The sequence below is a fragment of the Zalophus californianus genome, chromosome 11 (assembly GCF_009762305.2).
Source record: "Zalophus californianus isolate mZalCal1 chromosome 11, mZalCal1.pri.v2, whole genome shotgun sequence".
Classification (NCBI taxonomy): Eukaryota; Metazoa; Chordata; class Mammalia; order Carnivora; family Otariidae; genus Zalophus; species Zalophus californianus.
Window position 1 is genome coordinate 71524246 of NC_045605.1, and position 13284 is coordinate 71537529.

At 45.5% G+C, this 13284-nt stretch overlaps 1 protein-coding gene across 20 annotated transcripts in view; it reads right to left on the reverse strand.

Annotated features, from left to right (window-relative positions):
• PLEKHA7 (pleckstrin homology domain containing A7) overlaps positions 1-13284 on the reverse strand; it is a 211879-nt gene that overhangs the window by 15133 nt on the left and 183462 nt on the right. For all 20 annotated transcript variants that reach the window (XR_003517654.2, XM_027581328.2, XM_027581323.2 and 17 more), the window contains 6 exons: positions 12296-12364; positions 12031-12111; positions 11000-11149; positions 10295-10396; positions 3461-3569; positions 2861-3087 (listed from right to left, as the gene is read on the reverse strand). Coding sequence is in view for 19 of the 20 variants with exons in the window: in XM_027581328.2 (XP_027437129.1) it covers positions 2861-3087; positions 3461-3569; positions 10295-10396; positions 11000-11149; positions 12031-12111; positions 12296-12364 (738 nt within the window). In the remaining variant the exon portion in view is untranslated. The remainder of the gene's footprint in view (positions 1-2860; positions 3088-3460; positions 3570-10294; positions 10397-10999; positions 11150-12030; positions 12112-12295; positions 12365-13284) is intronic.

A 13284-nucleotide genomic window follows, 5' to 3' on the forward strand; every position in this document is an offset into this window, starting at 1 on the left:
TCTACCTCTACCTCAGACCTTTATAGAGTCTGAGAACTCTATAAAAAGTTCTCAGACTGGGTGCCTGGGTGGCTCAGTTGGTTAAGAGACTGCCTTCGGCTCAGGTCATGATCCTGGAGTCCCGGGATCGAGTCCCGCATCGGGCTCCCTGCTCAGCAGGGAGTCTGCTTCTCCCTCTGACCCTCTTCTCTCTCGTGCTCTCTATCTCTCATTCTCTCTCTCCCAAATAAATAAATAAAATCTTAAAAAAAAAAAAAAAGTTCTCAGACCGAGCTGACTCATTGTCCCTGCATGGTCTCTGGATCCTTCAGCAGGTTGCGATCTGAGCAAGGACAGTCTACATGCCCTTTCTATCACAAATGTGGGTGGCTACAAAATATTTCCTCCTTCCTGATTCAGGGGCTGAATAAGCAGTCAGCAATGGGTGACTCACCACTGCCTTCCTGGCAGCCCACTCCCTGGGTAGTGATGAATAGAACTATTTTCCTTGAAACTGACCCCCGACCCCCTAATAAACATTCTCTGAGGGCTGTGGCTTCTGCGCAGACCAAGAGCCTGGCCCCTGACTGCCACGAACACCCACTCCTGGAACCAGGGACCATCCTTCCTAACCGCCCCCCCCACTTCCTTAGTTTTAATTTTGCTTTGTTTTTCAGGATTTTGGAAAGGTCAGAAAAGGGTGCTTAAGTTTGCTCTATGAAGATAGTTTATCAGCATTCTAGTAAAGTGACACAGTTCATTATTGTGTGAAAGTTAAGCCTCCTGTCCCAGATACCCACACGGTCTCTGAGCATCAGCGGCTTCCAACCCTGACAATGTCCTGGAATCACCAATTTCTAAAAGGCTCCCCAGAAAGAGAAACACAAAACATTGACACAAACACAAAACTGCCTTGGACTGAAGAAAAGATGGAGGGTGGGAAGAGACATTTTATTATATACTTTTTTGTATCTTTTGATTGTGTGCCCTTTGAGAATATTATCTAATAGAACAGTGACATTAAATTCAAGAAAATAAGCCAAATAAAAATGAAAGAACTATAGCTACATGCAACAATGTGGATAAGTCTCACAAACATAATGTTGAAGACAAGGTACAAGATACAAAAAAATACAGTACCGCATATAGGCAAAACTCAAGTGTTTAGACACAGGTAGCAAAATTAAAAAAAAAAAAAAAGGCAAGGAAATTATCCAAAAAGTCAAGATAGTGATAATAGTTACTTCTGGCACAAAAGGACTGATGGGCCTGAGGTCTCTAGTTGTAGACAAAGTTCTATTTCTTGGTTTGGGTATTGGTATAAATGGGTGGTCTCTTTATTATTTGTTAAATTATATATTCATGTTTTATGTCAATCTCAGGATATCATTGTTTCACAAACAAAAATATAAAACAAATAAACAACAATAACAAATGGTAAACCTGGTGAAGGAAGGGAAAGAAGACCCCCCCCCCCACCAAGGACTCTGATGTTCAGCCAACTTGAAAAGCTCTGCCTGTGGGCCACAGAGGACTCAGCTGTGAAGAGCTTCTGTGACCATCTACTCCAAGCTGCTTGTTGTACACAAGGGGAAACTGAGGAAGTCCTTGCCCAAGGACCCAGTGAGAGAACAGGAACTGCAATCCAGGCAGCCCAGCTCCCAGGCTACCATATTTTCCCCTCTGCTCCTCATCCTGGCTAGCAGGCATTTTGCCTTAAGTCAGAAGCTGTCTGCCCTAGCCATTTCTGCTGTGTTTTACTATTTCCCACCTCCTGTTTTGTGACCTCTTAGATATAAAATTGGGAAGGAGACCTCAATGTGAAGAAATTCACAATGACTCAGTCCCAGCATCTGTCTTCCAGCTCTAGGCCCTGGGAGATGGCTGGAAGCAGGTAGACAGTGAGGACCAAGGTATGGGAACTTGCATGTTTTAGCCAGCACTGCACACCAACCCTGTCAGAGGTCCTAGGCACACCCCGTGCCCAGGCAAAGCTCCTCTAAGCCTTTGTTGGCAAAACCTGGAGGTCCCCTCTACTATAGCTTCCCTGTCACTTGGATCAGATCCCTGGTATTCTCCAGCTAAGGCTGGCCTGGCACTGGAGATGTGAACCATCACAGTACCTGACCACATCTTCTATTTTCTTAAAGTCTCCTGTGCTCCCAGACTCTGTCAAAAGCTTGGCCCTTCTCTCTGCCAGGCAAGCCAAGGTACTGGCTCAGGCAACCACAGGGGCCACAAACCTGATCTGAGGATCTGGGCTGAATGTCCAATTAGATGGTAGATGGCACAAAGAACAGGAGATGTGGATTGGATCCGCTAACATGGAGACCTTCAGTAAATGTTAATACCTTTGGACCTCAGATCTCTTATGTGGGGGATGGGATATAGACCTTCCTGTCTATACTCCATGAGGTTATTGTGAAGATCAACTGTATCCTACAACCCAGCAGAGTGTTCAACTGCCAGTGAAGACTAAGACACTCTTGCTGAGAGGAGTCCATCACCCAGAGGTTTGAGTAACTACAGGTTTGCATGGAGTCCACGTGGGGCAACCACCTGCTGTGTGTGATATATATCACAAATTCCATCCTACTTAGCACAGTCACTTCCTCTTGCTGGGCCTCAGTTTTCCCAACTGCAAAATGGGAAGACTGGGCTAGATCCTCTCTAAGGGCCCTTCCAGTTCTGGAAGTCTAAAGCACAACGTTTGGCTCCACCACTCTTTTAACTGTTCATAGCTTGGGACTCTGGCTGGTTCTGTCTCCCCAGGTTTCCCCAAAAGCTTCTCTTCCAACAGAAGCTGACCTGAGGACAGAGAGAGACAATCATCTCCCAGGGAGAAAACAATGGCGCTCAGCTCCTGGTCATCAATACTTACAACTTTGGGCTTCGTTTTGGTTGGTGACTGAAGAGGGGATGTCACTTTCCTCAGTTGGGGTGGATGAGGTCGGTACGGCACATAGGTTTGCAGCTGGGGGAAGAGTCGAACCTCCAGAGGGGTCCTCACGGGGCTGGTGGGAGGGCTGGGTTGTGTGGGCGGCTTGCTCTCAGTAGTCGAGAGTGAAGGCACAGGCGGGTGAGGAAACAAAGGCACCGTTTTTCTCTCTAAGGGGCATGGAGGGAAACAAAGGATGGGCTGCAACAAGGACCTTCTTCCTTGGAGACAAGGTGAGTGACTTATGCCATAAAGACCTGACCTCCCCAAGGGTCAGTCCATATACGTGGGTGCTGACCTCCAATCCCCCCACCCCCAGGAAAATTGCCCACTCACCTGGATTTTTTTTTTTAAGATTTTATTTATTTATTTTACAGAGAGACATAGTAAGAGCAGGAACACAAGCAGGAGGAGTGGGAGAGGGAGAAGCAGCCTCCCCGCAAAGCAGGGAGCCCAATGCGGGGCTCGATCCCAGGACCCTGGGATCATGACCTGAGCCAAAAGCAAACGCTTAATGACTGAGCCACCCAGGCGCCCCCTCACCTGGATTTTTGACCGATTCCACCAGGATTCTAAAGTTCTCTTTATTTGCACTCAGGCCTGCAATGACATCTTCAATCCTCCAGAGATCTTTCTGTATCTGCGATTTCTCCTGAGAAAGACAAGGTGGTGGTTCATTTCCTTCTTAGCACTTCACCACAAGTTTCTCATTAGGACTTATGCTGTCATTTCAGACATAGTCCCTCACCCTAGGGGGGTGCGGGGGCAGCATCCTCTTTGGAAACTCCACCAGAGCTAGACCCATGCCTGCCTCGGAGCTTCACAGGGAAGCACACATATAGAAGATGCCCAAGATCCAGGGAAGAAATTCAGAGGAGCTTTCTCTGATTCACCTTGCCTAGTTCCCCCTAATTTAAAAAGAAACTGCCTTAAATACTGCACACTTCCACTTATAAAGTATCTACAGTAATCAAAGAGACAGAAGAGTGGTTACCAGAGGCCGGGGTAGAGATGGGAATGAGGAATACTGTTTAATGGGTACAGGGTTCCAGTTTCGCAAGATGAGGAGAGTTCTGAAAATTGGCTGCACAGTGTGAATGTACTTAACACTACTCACCTGCACATTAAAAATGACTAAGGTAATAAGCTTTATGTTATGCATATTTTATCACAATTAAAAAAAAAAAGACTGTTTTAGGCAACCATGGCAGAAGAGAAGAGAAGGCAGAGACTAGAGGTTACACTATCCCCAGAATATAAAGAGCACCTTTGAAAAGACAAAGCTGAATCCTGGGATTTGAGGTTCATTTAAAAGCACAATGGGCAGTGAATATTTGGCAATAAAAAGAAATGAAGTATTGATACATGTTACAACATGGACCAACCTTGAAAATGTTTCTGCCTTGTGAAAGAAGCTAGACACAAAGGCCACATTTTATATGATTTCACTTATACAAAATGTCCAGAATACGTAAATCCATAGAGACACAAAGTATAACAGTGGTTGGCTAGAGCAGAGCTGGGGAGTTCAGGGATGATGAAAATGTTATAAAATTGATTGTGGTGATAGTTGCACAACTCTGAATATTCTAAAAACCACTGAAATGTAGACTTTAAAAGGGTGAATTTTATGGTATATGAATTATGTGATAAAATCATTATTTTTTTAAACGTACATGTCCACATGCACACTCTGACAAGTCACAAACGATATCAGAGAGGGGTAGGTCCTAGCAAGAGGTGAGCAGGTTTTATCACGATTAAGGGACTCTGGGCATTTTACTGAGTACAGCTGACACACGTTACATCAGTTTCAGGTGTGCAACATTGTGATTCAACTTCTCTACAGCTTACACTACGCTCACCACAAGTGTAGCTATCATCTGTCAAGATACAACACTATTACAATATTATTATATTCCCTATGCTGTGCCTTTTATTCCCACAATTTATTCATTCCATAACTGGAAGCCTGTACCTCCCACTCCTCCTCACCTGTTTTGTGCATTACCCCCAACCCCCTTCCCTCTGGCAACCATCAGTTTGTTCTCTGTGCTTACAGCTCTGATTCTTTTTTTGTTTAGTCTTTTGTTTTTTAGATTCCACATGACTGAAATCATGTGGCATTTGTCTTTCTCAGTCTGACTTATTTCACTTAGCATAATACCCTCTAGGTCCATCCATGTTCTTGCAAATGGCATGAGCTATCTTTTTTATAACCGTATAACATTCCATTGTGTGTGTGTGTGTGTGTGTGTGTGTGTGTATAATACATCTTCTTTAGAAATCTGTCTAGCAATGGACATTTAGGTTGCTTCCGTATCTTGGCTATTGTAAATATGCTTCAATAAACATAGGGGTGCATATATCTTTTCAAATTAGTGTTTTCATTTCCTTTGCCTAAAAACCCAGTAGAGGAATTGTTGGATCATATGGCATTTCTAATTTTTTTTGAGGAACCTCCATGCTGTTTTCCCGAGTAGCTGCACCAATTTACACTCCTCCCAGATAGTACATGAGGGTCCTCCTTCTCCACATCTTCAGCAACATTTATTTCTTGTCTTTCTGATTTTAGTCATTCCGACAGGTATAAGGTGATCTCATTGTGGTTCTGATTTGCATTTCCCTGATGATGACTGATGTTGAGCATTTTTTCATGTGTCTGTTGGCCATCTGTGTATCTTTGGAAAAATGCCTATTAGGGTCCTCTGCCCATTTTTAAATGTTTTTTTGTTCTCTGGGTTGTTTTTTGTTTGTTTTTTTGGTGTTGACTTGTATAAGTCCTTTATATATTTTGGATATTACCCTGTGGATACCTTTTAATAGAGTTGTTTAAACATCAAATATTCTTTTAATTTTTAAAATTATTGTGGGAGAAGTTAGCCTTGATCACTCCCCATGGACTTAAAAACAAAGGTTTCACACCCCCTCTCCTCTCAAGGCACCCAGCCACCCTCAAGTGGAAGAATTCTTACATGTGTGATACTTAGGGACTTTCCTGATTCTACAAGTAGACTATGTGCCCTTGGTATATCTCCACAGGCCTGCATTTCAGACACAGAACTATAACTTATATATGTTATAGTCCCAAGCTATGAACAGTTAAAGAGTGGTGGAGCCAAATGTTGTACTTTAGACTTCCAGAACTGGAAGGGCCCTTAGAGAGGATCTAGCCCAGTCTTCCCATTTTAATGATTCACAGTTTCTTTTTTTTTTAAATTAGCATATAATGTATTATTCGTTTCAGAGGTAGAGGTCTGTGATTCATCAGTCTTACACAATTCATAGCGCTCACCATAGCACATACCCCCCCAAGTGTCCATCCCCCACCATCCCCCCTCCAACAACCCTGTTTGTTCCCTGAGATTAAGAGTCTCTTAATATTTCTCTCCCTCTCTGGTTTCATCTTGTTTCATTTTTTCCTCCTTTCCCCTGTGACCCAGGTTCTTAGCACATGGATGGTGAGTGAAAAAAGGCCCGATCATAGCAGGAGGGGAAGAATGAAGGGGGGGAAATCAGAGGAGGAGATGAACCATGAGAGACTATGGACTCTGAAAAACAAACTGAAGGTTGTAGAGGGGAGGGGGTGGGAGAATGGGTTAGCCTGGTGGTGGGTTTTGGGGAGGGCACGTTCTGTGTGGAGCACTGGGTGTTATATGCAAACAATGAACCATGGAACACTACATCAAAAACTAGTGATGTAATGTACGGTGATTAACATAACAATAAAAATTTTTTAAAAACTAGTGATGTAATGTATGGTGATTAAAATAACATAAAAAAAAAGCCCAATCACATAAAATTCCCTGATCAAATGTTGTCCAACAGCTGAGACAACAGATGTCTGAAGCCTCCCTCCTAAGGGAGCTCACATTCTCATACTCTCTCCACCCTTCCAACACTAATGCACATCCTCAGGGCTGATAAATAAGGAACGGGCTTGATGCTCAGCTCCACACCAAGCACGACAGACATAGTATTGAACCCCGAGTGTGTGAGTGTGTGTGTGTGTGTGCGCGCGCGCGTGAGTGTGCGCGCACTACCAGGATTATCTCAGGAGCAGAGGTCCCCAAGTAGAGTGCTGGGAACAGGTAAAGGAGGAGCGTTAGATTAAAATCAACTCTCTCCCCTCTCCTCTGGAAGTCTACCTGGCATATTTTTACCTGTTAGTTTGCAGTTCTGCCCCCATTTAGCCTTTCTGTCACCCCCACATGTAAGAGAAGAGCAAGGGCAAGCAAAAGCCAGAGAACCTCTAAGGTTCTCCAAGGACGATGGAATTTCAGAACTTAATAACAAGGTGAAGAAAGTTTTTAGGAAGCAGGGGGTGGTGTTTCATCCCTGGATCCTCACACCATGCTGGGCAGAAAGGCTCCTGTGGACTGCATTCAGCAAACGCCTGAACTTGTTCAGAAGCAGGGACACATACAGGTAGCCTCACTATCACTGCCTCTCACAGTTGCTTCAATGTTCTTTTATTCTCTGGCTTCCCTGTGCAGGGAGTCACAAGGATCTTTATAAATAAAGCCACTCATTTTTACTGAAAAGCCTGTGAATTTTCTCACAGCCAAACCTGGCTAAAGGGAGGCAGGTTCCAAGCCCCTTCCTGAGAATGTGTATATGGGGCTGCACACATATCTCCACTGTTCATGATTTATTCAGGACTCTAACAGCTTGCCTGGCCTAGAATTACACCAAAGAAGTTAGCACAAAGCCTGTCCAAAGAAGGGCTTTATGAGCTTCCCAGATCCTTGTGGCAATCGGGGAAAGTATGAGCAACGCCACCAGGCTAGGTGGAAGTCAAGTTACAGAGGCCACGTTTCAAACTAGCCTATCTCTTCATAACTTACTTACGTGGTTAAGTTCTTCAGGGAGTCCATGACGAGACTTGTACATTGTGCCCATTTGTTTTCCAGGGCAGAGAAAGGGATTCTCGGACTGTGGTATGTTAAGTCACCACGAAATAAGGCATGGTAGAAACACCAAATGGCCAATGACCACATAAAAAGATGTTTAACCTACTAGTAATTAAATAAATGCAAATTAAAACAAGATGTCCTTTCTCAGCCAGCAGACTGGCAAAGACTAAAAAGACTGATAACATCAAGTACTGAAGAGGATGTGGATAAACAGGCTCAGCTCCCTCATTCACTGCGAATGGGAGAGCAAATTAGTGCAGCCTTTTAGAGGGTGATTGGCCAGCATCCACCAACATTTAAGATGTACACTCATTTCAATTTAGCAAGTCCACCCTAGGAGCGCATCTTCGATAAATGCTTATAAATGAGTTTGAAAGGGCAGTTAGATAGATGCTCACTGTGGTACCATTTATAAAAGCAAAACTCTGCAAATAACTTAAATGCCCATCAGAAAAGAATGGCTAAAGTATGGAATATTGAGACTACGAAATACTATGCAGCAGCTAGGAACTAATTTCCTTTACTTTGCACAGCTTTCTGAGATTATGGAAATCTTACAATCTGTGCTGTTCAATACAGTAGCCACTAGACACATGTGGCTACTGAGCACTTGAAATGATTCTAGTGTAACTGAGGAATCTATTTTTAATTTTAGTTAATTTCAATTAATTTATGTGTACACTTAAATAGCTACTTTATCAGGCAACATAAACTTGGGGGTATCTTTCCTGGAGAGATTTCCACAACATGAGGTTATGGCAAAAAAGCAAGTTACTGAACAATGTGTAAGTATGATTCCTCTTTAAGTAAATCCAACTCCCATCTCCAAATAAATTATATGACTCTATATGGATGGGCATATGTTTGAAAACTCACAGAAGATGGTACGGAAGGCGATACCACATAGTGATGGCACAGATTACATACAGGGAAGGTGATGGGAAAGGGAAGGGAGGCAGGGAAGCTTTTATTTCATTTTTTGCTTTTGCTTCTTATTGTTTGGCCTTTTTGGAGAGATGCATTCATGTGTTATTTTTATAGTTATAGAAACACAAGGAATGAAAAGCTAAAAAAAGAAAACACTGCTAAAATTAATTAAAGAAGATCCAAGAGGATAAGTATAATGGGATAGAACAGTTTAAGGAACCAGTAACTAGAAATAATCATTTGAAAGACACTGTCAACAATATTCACCTAGTATTTTCAAGCCACTATGCCAAGTGCTGGGGTACCAAATAAGAAAAGGAAAATGTTAGCTTGGATACAGGGAAATTATGGAGGGGGGCGGGAAACAGCAGCAGCAGGAGATGGACAACTTCTGGGGGACCTAGCAGACCAGCCCTGAGCTACAGGCAAGCATCTTTTCCACATGGCCTTAGACCCAGGCTTTCTGGTAATCAGCTCCCAATGCTGAGTGGAGGGACAGCAGGCTTTTCCCAGGCCACACACCTAATCCCCCTCCTGAATTCCTTCAATCTTTGGGCAGGCTGATATCCAGAGTCAATATATTCATGAAATCACTTGAAGGAAGAGCCTGGGCTAGCACTAGTTCACAGATTAGCAAATTTAGCAACAAAATTGGCCTAGCATGGTGCCTCAGGCATATGAAGTCTCCATTAATGCTTGCTGATTTCAAATACATTGGATTTATGTCAGAGAAAATATGATAGAGCTGAAGCTGGGTTCAAAAGCAGGTTATTTTCCATTTTTAAAAATTTGAGGGTGGGGCAGAAGCCTGATCAGGCACCACAATGGGGAAACACTGGGTAGCTGCAGGACCCAACTGGGGAGAACAAAAACCACACAGGGCCTTTCTTCTCTCACCTTTGGGGGCAGAGGCAGCCATCATCCGAATGGCCTGGTTTGTAAGGGCAGAGGAGCCAGGGCTCTAAGCTTAGCTGCCTTTCCTGAGTGGGGCAGTGGCCACAGCGCTGGGTATCTCCCAGCATGGCTCCAGAAATGCAAGTGACCACCTGGAGACCAGAGGCACCAAGATGGACCTGGATTCACACTACCTCCTCAGGTGAAGGACTGATAACATCTACCTTCAGGAATCGGAGGGAGGAAGGAAGGGAGGAAGGAAGGAAGGAATTGGGGGTTCCTGCTGCTGTCTAAGTGAGTAGCGCCAAGATGGGGCAGAGAATCACAGGAACATAGATCATTCTCAAGTCTCTGTAAGGTTCTCAAGTTTGGTATTTCTTTCCTCCCAGGGCTGTTTCCCCAAATGATCAGTAGTAAAACCCTTACAAAAACCCAAGAACTTGTCCTCGGGAAGAGAGAGGTAGGGGTTGCTGAGTTTTCTCATCACAGCCTGGCAGGGATCCCTGAGTGAGAGCTTGGGGGGCAAGCAAGCTGAGTCCCAGAAGAAGAAGAAAAGGCCCCTGGAGAGGGCTCACAGCCCCACAGGTGAAGGCTCTCAGAAGGAACAGAGCTCAGAAGGGATGAGGAGCCCTTGGTTCACCTGGAAAAAAAAGGCTCTTCTGTGTTGCTCTTGCAGGGTCTGCTTCAGCTGCTCCACATCACTCTCTAACTTCAGGTATTCATTCCATGCATTTTCCATCTCCTGTTGGCCAAGGAAATGCTCCTGAATTTTAGTTATCCCCTGTCTCCCAGACGGCCCCATGAGCACCTGTGCTCTTGACCACTGCTGCCCCAGCCATGGTAAGAGGGAAGGGGAGCCCAGCAGGTCTCAGGCAGGCCTAGGAGGAGAGAGACAGGGCTTGTCTTCTCATTCCTGCTCTGACCCTGGCCACCTGAACTGTCCCCTCTCCCACCACGGGAGACACTTTGGTCCCCAGACCCGCCAGAAAGGGCCTGTACCACATCAGATGGACAAATACAAAAGTAGAAATTCTGATGTCTTAGAATTAACTGCACACAGATCAGGGAAATCTGGTCCCTTGGGTGTCACTGTAGCCATACAGCAGTCACTGATGGAAAGCATCTTGAGGTACCAGCAGAGACAGACATGTGAGCCCCAGACAAGCTGAACTACCATCAGGAGGCAACCTGGAGAAGTTCTGCTACTCCAAGATTCGTCCCTGGCCACCAACTCAACTACAGCTTGTGAGATAGGAGAAGCAGCCCCCTGCCCAGCCCCCTGCCCAGTTGGGGGTGGGAGATGGGGGCAGGGGAGTGTCTGCCACCCTCCACACCCTCTACACACAGTGGACTCTCTGGAGATCTCTGCCCGGATGTGGACAAGGTCCTCCTGCAGCAACCTCTGCTGGTGAGCAATCTTCTCCAGGTGCGGGGGCTGGTCTCGGTACTGCTCCATCTGTCTGTGCAATACCTCCAACACAGACTCCAGCTGGTCCTGCACCGGGCAAGGGCCAAAGAACAACAGGATAGCAGGACAGCCCCTGGAGGCCTCCCCATCACATGCCAGGAACTAAACAAACCTGCTGGGTCTAACTGAGGCTGAAGGGCCCACTGCCCAGCTGGGGCCTCTGATTCCAGCTCTAACTCTGCCCACTGGGTGGCCTCCTGGGACAAGTCACCTAACAGCTCTGTGCCTCAGTTTTCTCATCTATAAAGTGGGTATAAGGTCATCCACTCTTTATGTGATAAGTGATGTATGAGGATACATCAAAGACTAGATGGAAAATTCTCTTTTCTTGGGGAAAAGGGCATGTTATGAATCTCCAGCACCACAAGTATAATACCTTATTAAAATTCAAAAAAAAATCACACTAAGTATCCAAGAAACCAAACATGGGCCCCTGGCCTGTTCCTCCCCTCCAATCCAGACTCGCTTCCTCTATAGCCCAGATCCTAGGAGGAAAGGAGCTTATTAGGAAATGACAGCCTCTGTCTTGTTACAAGCGTGGCCACTTTCTCCAAGGCAGCCCCCTTCCATGGAGTTCAAGGGCTTGGGGTCATCACATATAAGCCAGCAGAGCCCTCCTCTCCCAGGTTGACCTCACGAGGTCTCCAAGGAGAGGTAGGCCAGAACAGAAATAAGGTGGAGGAGGGGTAGGTGGCACTTGGAATAAGCAGGCTGAAGTCTCCCCATAAAATTTCCTCCAGGTTTAGGCAGAAATGCCCCTGGAAGTGAACACATTGTTCTGAATAAACTAATACCTGCTCTGGATAAATGAATACCTGTGACATGAGAGTCCAATCTATATCTGAGGAAAGACAGCATGACAAAACCCCCCTCCACTCAGCTCAAGATTATGCAAAACTGATGCATACTTTGTTCTCCTTGAGGGCTCGGATCTTGTCTTCCAAGTCCTGGAGGATCCTGTCTTGTTCACAGAAGATGCTCAGTTTGACCTGTGAGCAAGAACAGGTTGGAGAGGGCCTGGGATGATGAGAAAAGGGCACAACCTTGAAGCGTGATCAGAAAGCCTTTGGCTACGGAACCATCCAAGCCCTGCCTGAAGCTGCCTGCCTTAGGTCTGGTGGCAGCAGGCAGCCGGGGGGTGGGGAGGGTCAGCCTGTCGCCCTGCTCACTCACGTCAATGTCACTCTCCGCGATCTTCACTGGCTTCAGACTTCGATCCTTGACAAGGTCCCGGCCTGTCATCTGGGAGGTGAACAATTTAAAGGAGATTAACCATGAGGTTCAGGATTAGATCTCGAGGAGAGTTAGCCCCACGATGGACGAGTGTGGAAGTCTTGGCGGGTAGGGTCACGGTATGAAATGGGCAAAAACTCAGGCGAGGCCTGATTTTTATGCCTACTTCATTTTAGGGAAAAACCAAAACCTTTTTGTGATCCAAGAAGCACTTGTAAATTTCTCAAATTTAAAGAAAAAGTAGACATTGACTGTAGAAGCTTAATTTGCCCAAAATGAGTTCAGTATGAATCCTGGAAGATTTAAAAGACAGAGTTTTGCTACCGAACCTGGGGTCAAACCCAAGTTACAGAAGTCTATGACCCCCAGCCCAGGGCAGGGAGGCGACCAGGAGGAACCAATGAGTATCTGGGGCATCGCCAAGCCTTAGTTTAAGGAAGCCCCTGAGCTGCTTACCTCCCCACGAACAAGGTCAGCCTTTCTCACTCTACATCATTTGGGAGGAAAATCAGGTCAAGGAATGAAGGAACCTGGATAATTCCTGGCTGGGGTTTTCAATTGATCCCTGAGTAACTGAGGCAGGTCATATTTATATAAGTCACAAGTTACCCTGTCCTCTCAAGAAAAGAAACCAAAAAGCAGTAGACAAAAATCACCAAACTTATGGGTCAGTGGGCATTCACAACATTGTCCATCCTTCCCTTGACCTCATGTGGGCACCACGCTGGCATCTCCCACTGACCCCTACAAAGCTAAACCCAACTCTTTCATCCATGTTTTCACTTCCCCTAATCTCCTACTTGCCAAAAGCTGTGTGGGATGGGGGTGGGGAGACTTTTCCACAGATGCACACCCCCACCCCCCACAGCCAAGCCATGGTCAGAGAGAGCCAGGTTGAATGTGCCCCATGCAGGGAAGGCCATCTTGCT